Source organism: Synchiropus splendidus, chromosome 14 (genome assembly GCF_027744825.2).
Source record: "Synchiropus splendidus isolate RoL2022-P1 chromosome 14, RoL_Sspl_1.0, whole genome shotgun sequence".
Taxonomy (NCBI): Eukaryota; Metazoa; Chordata; class Actinopteri; order Syngnathiformes; family Callionymidae; genus Synchiropus; species Synchiropus splendidus.
The window spans coordinates 1537746-1547578 of record NC_071347.1 but is presented as its reverse complement, the minus strand read 5'-3'; the positions used below and the strand labels follow the sequence as shown (position 1 = coordinate 1547578).

Genomic DNA, 9833 nt, shown 5'->3' with positions numbered 1-9833 from the left:
GACAGCGATCAGACCCTTTGCTGCCAGGCATTTATCATGTTTGTGTAGAGTCGCGCTGTACAGTACAGTTTAGTTTAGTTTAGTGCCAATTTTCCTAAGTCGAGAAGCTCACCAGCTGCTGAGAGTTTCTTGAGACAAAGTGCAGGTCGCCAGCCGTGATCAAGTCCGCGACCAAAACCCAACTCACTTGCGTTCACATCTCGGACTTTTGAGCCCAAAGAGCTTTGTCTCGAGACAGAACCCGCAGTGTGAAAGCGCCTTAAGAACAGGTTTGTACACCAGTAGTGGCAGGAAAGAAAGCGCCTCTAGCTGAAGTGAAAAATCTTAGACAACTCATGTAAGATAGTCTTTACAATGACTACACATGTACGCACACAGTATAGGCAAAAAGGTTTGGACATCCCTCATTCAATGCATTTTCTTAATTTTCATGACTATTTCCATGGCAGATCCTCGCTGAAGACATCAACCCTATGAATGAACAACTGGGATTATGTGCTCAAAACAAATTTTATATTCTAAAAACTAGTTTTATATTTATATTCTTCAAAATAGCCACCTGTTGCTTTGTTGACAGATTTGCACACACTTGGCATTCTCGTTATGAGCTTCATGCGCCTGTCACCTGAAATGTCATCAAGGCCATTAAGATTGTCAAAGATTTGTAGCCCTGTCAACAAAGCATATGGTGTCTGTTTTGATTTGTATAAAATATTTGTATAAAATGTGAGTTATTTCACATTTCTTTTCTTGGCTACTTAGTTCCATATGCACTGCTTCATATATTTGATGCACTCTGTATCTATCTACAAGTTATGAAAAGTAAGAAAACCAAACATAGCCTGTACTGTGTGTTGTGAATTTATGACACATACCTTTTATAAATTCAGAATAAATTCTTTAGTCTGGACACCTTACAGGAAATTGAGTGGGCATTCCGCCTCCTCCTCCAAATCTTCATATTTGTCTTGACCTGAAAAAATAAACACAGTCGCCATTTAACAATGTACTATATCTTCCTCAATGACGTCAATTAGTCTCTGTGTCACTTGGTTGGTTGGGAGGCCTCGCTCATCTTTGGTGAGTGAAACATAAACACGTCTCTTGGGTCAGTTGCACTTTACTCTTTGGGTGGTTTCACACTGCTGACACACAGGGCAACAGGGTACTTTGTCTTTGGGGAACGTTTCCATGGTGTTGTAAGCTGCCGCATCCATTATCTATTGAATTTATTAACAGAGACAGATCAAGAAAACAGCAAAGCAATGGAAATCACTTGCAGGATGACAAGTCAATCAAAAGTGATCAAACGAGGACAAAGTAAATTGGACATTATAGCAAGGCTAAACTGATACATAGCACAATATTCTCTTCAGTCATACAAATTACATTTTTGGAAGATAAGTTGTGATCCATTGAATTGTCTGAAATAGGTATAATCCTACCAATGTAAATCTATTGCAGAAGATCTTCCTCGTACCAGATGATGATGGGGCCAGTCCTTTCATAAAACTGCGCAGGAATCCTGAGTGAGGGCCAGTATCAAGAGGGTAACAGAGGATGGAATTGCTTGAGCGTTGAGACAACCCCACAGTGCCAGTGTTGCAGCACCAGGTCATTAAGGCAATTTTAAAGCTATGTTTTGCTCTGCTGAACTGAGGAATATGATCTGATCCGAGGTTATCAAATATTTTGCAAGGAATTTTCTAGATAGCTGTTCCTTAAATGCGTTATAATCACTGTATCTGACTTATTTTCATATTTTTTAGGAACATACATGCCCTTTTGTCATTTTACTATGCAACTAATACGTTGCTAGCGAAGGTCAATTAGTCATAATCTGTACTCTATAATAATGAAATAATGCTCAAATAGTGAGTTCTTTATATAAAAAAAGGTTGCAGTTACAATCATTCGTCGCTGGGTAGCGCTGTGGTATTTTTCGCTCCTTCACCCGATTGCAGAAGTCTCACACAAAACCGCGAGATCTTGTGTTCCCGTTCCTCTTTCAACTCGCCTCCAAGATGGTAGGTGCTATCATGTATCCCCGTGTCTTCAACACAAGTTTTATCTGTGTCCATCCTTGTTACTGTAGTCAATAAACTGTCACCACGAATTGGTTTGTATATCATTTTATCAGTATGATTCATTCGTTGATATATGAGTAACGTTATGTCGGTATTGGATGTGAAATTTGCGTTCGGCATAATTGCTCCAGCGGGCCTGCTATGCAAGCGTCACATTATGTGGCACTGGATGTTTCACCAGCTTGTGTCCAATGTGTATATGCATAACAAGTTGGGCTTTAATTCATCTGTGTAAACCTGAAATTGCGTTTGTGAAGTACATATGTGCGTTCCTTTAGCTCCGTTAGCATTAGCCTTAGCCTGCTGCGCTATCTTGACATATCAACGTCAACTGTGAATTTCAAAACTCTTTCTATTGAAGCCCATGCCTAGTAATAATTGTTTATGTTAGAGTAATTTCAGGCAGTGTCTGTAAATGGGTGAACTTTGCTTATGGCTGGTTGCCATCATGTGTTAATGTTTGGTCTTTACGGCAGCCCACCAAGACGCGCAAGACTAGGAAGCTGCGTGGACACGTAAGCCACGGACACGGTCGCGTTGGTAAGTGCCATCACATGTGAATGTGAGTCGTGTCTATGGTGGCCAAGTACTGTTTCATGTGAGGCATCTTTTACAGTCGTACACGTCTGCTCTGTGTTGTCTATGATGCAGTATTATGATCCTTCTGTAGTTGCCGCTGTTGTGATTGTCTAACCTAAGTCAGACCTGACTTGGCAGTGTATGGTGTAGATCTTGGTTGTCCAAATTGTTCCAGAATGGGCCATAGTGTTTTTTTCTGCAACTCATCGTGCACATGCTTTCATTCAACATTCAACCTGTCAGGGGAAAAAAAACTGCGACCTCTCATCTCAGGCCCTTGAGGACTGGTTTGGTAGAGATTGTGATATTGCATTCAAAAATGAGTCTGGGCAATTTGTTGGTGGTCTGTCTTCCTGATAAATCTGTAAACATACATTCAAGACTTATGGTCTAAGATAAAGACCTTCATTTTTTCCTATATTATTGACAAGCTGTTAAATGACTTGTACGTGCGCTCTTGGTGTTCTGGCCCTATTGTCCCATGGAGCCAAAATGTCATCTAAATCCTTGTTTCAGTCGCAAATTCAGAGTTGTGTAATGAACAAACATTTCTTCCTGGAGCTGCTCATGTGGATTGTGCATGTCTTTGTATCGCCTCTACGTGTTATGGCTACTGTCTGTTTCAATCGAAGCTTCAAGTTAAATCTGTTCTGTTAGCAAGTCGCATGGATCTTGGTGTTTGTTTCTGATAGACTGCATGTGCATTGAATTATCTATTTACCACGTCATATTTGAGCAGATGCATTGAATCTATCCACAATACAAAAATTGTATTAGTACATGCCTTCATTGTGCAAGCGATTTGAGTATATTGGCTGCCTTTTGTTTTTTCTTTTTGGAAGTAGATTAATGCAAGGTATGTATCAACTTTGTGTGTGCGCGTGTGTCATCTGATTTGAAATTTCTAATCTTTCAGGCAAACACAGAAAGCACCCTGGCGGTCGTGGTAATGCTGGTGGTATGCATCACCACAGAATCAACTTTGACAAATAGTAAGTGATGCATGTTTGCTTTTTTTCCCCAATTCTCATTTCATAGCTATGTCTTAATTGTATAACAACTTCGTAGGCTAACCTTGGTTACCCGCTGGACCCATGCAGATTTGAAGCTGTCAAGTCAATTCTCACTCACTACTGCCACCATACATGGCTAATGTATTCAAACTGAGCGGCCTTGTGGTTAACAATCACTGCTCTAAAGTTCACCTTGATCTTAAGTAGAGATAAGTGAAAGCTAAACACTTAAGTTATTGGAAAGGTTTGACTGTAGTGGTATCTAGGATGCTTTTCATCTAGCACTATGCAGTAAGGAACATAAAGCTTTTTAGCTTTAAGGTGTTTCCATTATTTTGTCCAACCCCTGTAAGTATTTGAACACCCTGCAATTTTGCAACTTCTACTTAGAAATGGAGGTGCCTGAAATCGACATATGCAAGTCCTCCACACACGTCTTCTCTGGAGCCATCAGGTTTCAGGGCTGTTGCCGAGCAACACAGTTTTAGTTGATTCAACTGATTCAGAATCAATTTACATTCTTCAGACACCTGGTTGACTCTTCAGAGTTACCCTGGATGTGTGCTTTGTCTCATTCTCATGTTGGAAGACCCAGCATCCCACAACATCCTCAATGCTCGACTGAGGGAAGGAGGTTGTTGCTCAACATCGCATAAATACAGACATAGATGCAGTATTTAAAATTTTTTTTTTAATTAATCCTGTCATAGTGGAAATGTACCTACAATGTAACTTTCAAAACAGATGGCTCTACTCTATGATTATTTAAAAAGCCTTTATCGGGTTGTAAATCGAAAAATCTGGTTTTGGAATTTCGCTAAAGAGTTTTACACCAATATTTTCACTTTTGCTACAAATTAGACTCTCAGCCTCTTTGGCAACTACTTATTCTTATCTGTCCTGAAAAAGCACCTCTGTTAACTGTAGTAGAGACTAGAGTCTCACCTTGACACTCATCCTTGTCTTGGTGTGCTTGAGTCCTCTTAGATTGAATACTGGTCCTATTCACCGACTGAATCTTTTGTAGTTCAGTCATCCACATGGACAGTTACATGCTCCATTCTCCACTCACGACAATGAAACTTGTTTATGGTTTAACCTGCTTCTTGCTGTCTTTGATAGACATTCTTTGATCAGTAGAGAAAGTCGTGACAGGTAGTGATGCCATGTCTTTTGTGTGTGTGCAGCCATCCAGGATACTTTGGAAAGGTCGGTATGAGACATTACCACCTGAAGAGGAACACAACTTTCTGTCCCACCATCAACCTGGAGAGGCTGTGGACGCTGGTGAGTGAGCAGACCAGGCTCCACCATGCTGGGAAGCCTGATGGCCCTGCTCCCATCATCGACGTTGTGCGCTCTGTGAGTATTGTGTCCATCTTGAAACTTCAGCAGCTTGTCAACATTACATCTCAGAAGCAACATCCGCAATAGTGACCACGGTTACGGGCCAGAAAACAAATAGTGAAACATGCATGTGGCTGTTTAGCGTTACTACGTTCCGTCTGGTTAATTTGTGCCTGTGCTCGCTGGGGTTACCCACTGCATTCGAACAGAGGTGAATTTTTCCTAGGAACCAAAGGACAAATGCAAATCCGACCATTCAAAACTTATTGTTTTTGACATGTCACATCGCAAAACGATCAACATGGTGGACAGCTTGATTGTGTTCATATCCTAGCAGCGTGCTCTTTATGACAAAAAGCCTAAAAACTGCAAAGAAAATGATTGCCTGCAATCTTGCAGTATCATGTTGGTCTTCTATGACCAGGGAGGACGTGGTCTCAGACCACTGTCAACTGGACACACTGGACTTGTGATCAGTTGTGGCCAATTCATGTAGTGGTTGAATATGTTTGTCCTTTATAATTAGTATAATTATATTGTGTCAGTATTTTCATGTTAATCCCTATCAAAGTGTATTAGGTTAAGTATTTTTAAAAACTGGTCAAAATGAGACAGTGGTTGAGTGGTCTTAATGTAATGCTAGATCATCTTATGGGGCTTTATACATTTGTTAGAATATGCTCAGCCATAGCTTATTTCTTCATGTGCTATTAAAATGTAATCGGTTTCATTTGTATGTTTAGAAAAAACATTTGTCTAATTTAGCTTCATACTGTTTTCGTAGTCTGATTTCTTTGGTTAAATAACTATCACACCTCTCTTCAGGGCTACTACAAAGTTCTGGGCAAAGGCAAACTGCCGAAGCAGCCAGTGATCGTGAAGGCCAAATTCTTCAGCCGACGCGCTGAGGAGAAGATCAAGGCTGTGGGAGGAGCTTGTGTGCTGATGGCATAATGCTTCTGTCAGGTTTTTGCAAAAATAAAGTGTTTAAATGGAAACTGTCATCTGTGATTCCTGCTGTCGCACTCATTTGCTTCGCAGCTCACCACCCTTTTTGAAGCCACGATCTTCCAGGGCTACTCTTAAATACTGAATTTTTAGATTATCTGATGCTATTAAATGTGGAAATTAGTTTGGTTTGACATTGTTTTTAAAACGAAATGTTGAGTTCTTTCATCGAAAAGTCACTACTTCTGTCAAAGTTCTTAAGAGCTAAATTCCTGTCTAGACAGGACAACAGGTGGAAATCACAGGAATTTAGCAAGACTCCACCAATAAAGCAGTGGTTCTGCAGGTAGTAACCTAAGACCACTTTTCAGTTCCTATACTTTCTGGCCAATGTTTTGGTCACGTTTGAATGCTGGTAGTGCTTTCACTCTGGTGGTCGCATGAGACGTCTACAATCCACATGGTGGCTCAGGTAGTGCTGCTCATCCAGAATGGCACATTAATGCCGCTGTGGCAAGAAGGTTTGCTGTGTCTGTCAACGTAGCATCCAGAACATGGAGACGCTGAGAACAGGCCAGTACATCAGCTGTGGTGGAGGTTGTAAGAGGGCAACAACCCAACTGCAGGACCGCTACCTCCGCCTTGGTGCACGGAGGAATAGAAGGCCCCTACAAAATAACCTCCAGCAGGCCACACGTCTGCTCAAGTGGTCAGAAGCAGACCGCATGATGACATGTTTTATTGATCTCATAGGGAGAAATTCACATATGGCGGCCTGACGCGTTTGCTCCCACAGCTAGCATTTTCGAACTCGACAGCTGCAACAAACTGCCGGACAAAAGAGAAGCATGAACTGCTTGGAAGAGATGGAGTCAAAGAACTTCCAGTGATGCTCATGCTTCTTGAAGTCACAGCAAATGCCGCACAGAAAATTGGAACCCTAGTTGTCATTTAGGGTCTGATCTTCATATGTTTCATGCACAAGTTTGACAGAGAGATACTCTAAGTGCAAACAATTGAATACACATCTCAACATGTAATGTACGCGATGAGAAAATACCTTCATTAAATGTGCAGCTACTTTGTGCAGTTTTAGGTGATTCCATTATGTGTTTGGCATCTGCCAAAAGACCTGTCTCATTGCGATACTTGGAATCCTTTTAATTATTCTCTGTTTTAATCTGATTTGTCATGTTTTTAAAAACAAGACAAAAAGAAGAAGTGCGAGAGCCACTGAGAAGGTTTCCACACGTGCAGTTGGTCTGTGCCTGTCTCCTGGACCTGGACTGCCTTCTCATGCGGAATTTTGGACAATTCGACCCATGATTGGATCATTTATTTTGACCTGACTTTCAACAATCTTTTTGTTATATGTTATATGTGACATTTGTATGAAACAGTTCTGCAGAGGCTGCTGGAACACCATGCCCATGAATAACCTTCAGACAATGATGAAAAACTATTGTCCCTTCGGGGACATGACAACAACAACAAAAAAGAGAAGTTTTGCGAGATCTCGCAATACATGTTTGCAATATTTTTGCACTATATCACAGCGTTCAAATGTATTGATTCTGCTGCGAGAAGTAGAGCAGTCATGGAGGACGGCCTGAAACAGTTTCTACGATCAAGAGATGTGCCTGAGGAGTACATTATCTGCTATTATCTGCAACTACGTATGGACTTTTACAATTAGATCAACATTTAAGTATCAAGAAAGCAATCCAAAGTAGTATTTGGTTCAAATCCTTGGAACTTTTTAGATTCAGATGCCTGACGCTGATTTCAAAACCATGCTTGCGACGTAGCACGGACTGTATGTCCTCATATTTTAGTCCAATTTCGAAATAAAATTCAATGAAACTTTCCCACGGATGCTGACTTGCCATTATTTTGGTTGTGTGATCTGGAAGTAGTTACGACGTCACTTCAAACTAGTATTGCGAGATCTTGCAATACCTTTGACATTTTTGGTCATGTCCCCTGAGGGGCTCCGTACTAATCTGCACACTTTTGCAATTCCTAGTCCTTTTACGCACAGAGGAGGACCAGCACAGTAATAAACAATCAAACCATTCATTCAGTATCTGACCTCTCAAAAGGGGCCAGTGGTCAGTTCCATATTTGGGGTATGTGAAGGTCAGGGTTTATTGTTACTCAACCTGAAATAGAGATACTTGCCCTTATAGTAGCAGAAGTGAGATCCATTGGTCACCCCCAATTGTTGATAGACGCACTGCATAGGCAGCTCTGTGATGACAGCGCCCTCAACAGTGTTTACTGTGACATGTTCTGAGAACCATGCAAATCCGATACAAGCGAGGTCGAGAAGGCAGGCGGGGCATGGTCAACTTGAGAAACATTCACCCCCGTGTGATTCTTGCAGGTAAGAAATGAATGCTTGAAGGGTTTGTAAATATTGGCAATGTAGACAATGAAAAGTAAGTCTATCCTCCTTCAGCAACCGACCGTGTCATCTTTACCTGGCTGAACGTTTGTTGAGTGTTCCAACGTTCCAAGGCACTCGCTCTACAAAATACCTGGAATGATGAGACATGTAAAGATGACATTTGCCTATCTTCTAGATGTGACCTTAGTGCTGTTCAAGAAATGATCACAACTGGCGATTCTCACAGGCAGCCGCCAAGTCCTTTTCTATGGTCTTACTGAACTCCAAGCTCCATACCACAGGCCCACTGACACCTGTTGGCTGAACACGAAAGGAACACTGCTGGTTGCAGTAGTCAGCAACAGTTTTCAAGTCATATAATTGATGAGGAGGTTTTAGAATAAGTTTTGATAATAGTAATTCACCATCACACAGTCCGCTTCTCCAGGAGAGTCTGGAGGGAGATACACAGTCTGCCTCCTGGAGGTTTGACATGAGAGTACGCAAGTTAATACTTGACATAGGAGATTGAGTTTTGGTGTGAAATCTCCACTTCCACGATTGGTGGAAGTTAAGCCAGTGAAAACCTGCTGGCTTCGGTGAACACTTCACCGTTTCTTGCAGGAGGTTGAGGAGATTCAAAACCAAAGCCTCCAAACTGAGGATTCAATAATAATAATAATAATAATAATAATAATCTAAATCAGAATCAGAAAAACTTTATTAATCCCAAGGGAAATTCTGTTCGTAACATGCTCTGTACTCAACGTATCACAATAAAAAAAAAAAAGCTAAAGAGCTTAGAAACCATGTGCAAGAAAATGCAGTTCAAGAAGAATCCTTCATTGTATTTTTTTCAGAGATGAATGGTATGTTTTTATTGCCACAGGAAGAAAGGACCTCCTGTGGCGATCGGTCTTTGAGTTGGGTAGTCTCAGTCTATTGGTCCATGTGCTAATGTATTGGACCAGCACCTTAGTTTCAGCTTCTCTCCATAACCATCTCCAAGGAGTCCAGTTTCACCCCCACCACATCACCAGTTTTGCGGATGAGTCTGTTGAGTCCGACTCATAAAACATCCTCAGCATTGTCCTGCAGACGTTGAAGGACCTGAGCCTCCTCAAGAAGCAGAAACGACACCTTTTTTGTAAAGGGCCCGAGCCCAGTCCAGTTTATTGTCTATGTAGACCCCAAGATATTTATAGTCGTCAACCCCCTGGATGGAAACGGGGGTCACAGGAGACTAATAATAATATTATAATAATATAATAATAATAACAACAATAATAATAATAATATTTCTGTTTTTTGAGTGGTTCAGCTGGAGGACATTTTGGGCCATCCACTCAGTGACATCATCAAGACATGCCACGTGTGCCATCAATATATTATGCCTGAGGTTCCTAACCTTTTTGTTGTTATGTTCTAATTAATCTTAAAAATTGCTCCAACAGATGAACAGTTTTTACT

General features: G+C 41.1%; 1 protein-coding gene and 1 non-coding gene across 2 annotated transcripts; both read left to right on the top strand.

Moving 5' to 3' along the window:
- The first annotated feature begins 1932 nt into the window (after positions 1-1932).
- Positions 1933-6024, top strand: rpl27a (ribosomal protein L27a). Its single transcript, XM_053885351.1, has 5 exons — positions 1933-2027; positions 2564-2627; positions 3583-3658; positions 4867-5041; positions 5852-6024. Exons 1-5 carry the CDS (start codon positions 2025-2027, stop codon positions 5978-5980), a joined length of 447 nt encoding a protein of 148 aa, XP_053741326.1. The 5' UTR covers positions 1933-2024; the 3' UTR covers positions 5981-6024.
- Positions 4606-4735, top strand: LOC128771462 (small nucleolar RNA SNORA3/SNORA45 family). Its single transcript, XR_008416642.1, has one exon. It is a non-coding gene; the product is annotated as a small nucleolar RNA SNORA3/SNORA45 family (small nucleolar RNA).
- Positions 6025-9833: the final 3809 nt, after the last annotated feature.

Coding starts and splice junctions, on each gene's coding strand:
- rpl27a (XM_053885351.1), top strand. Junction 3,659..4,866: donor AGAATCAACTTTGACAAATA/GTAAGTGATGCA, acceptor GTGTGTGTGCAG/CCATCCAGGATACTTTGGAA. Junction 5,042..5,851: donor TCATCGACGTTGTGCGCTCT/GTGAGTATTGTG, acceptor ACCTCTCTTCAG/GGCTACTACAAAGTTCTGGG.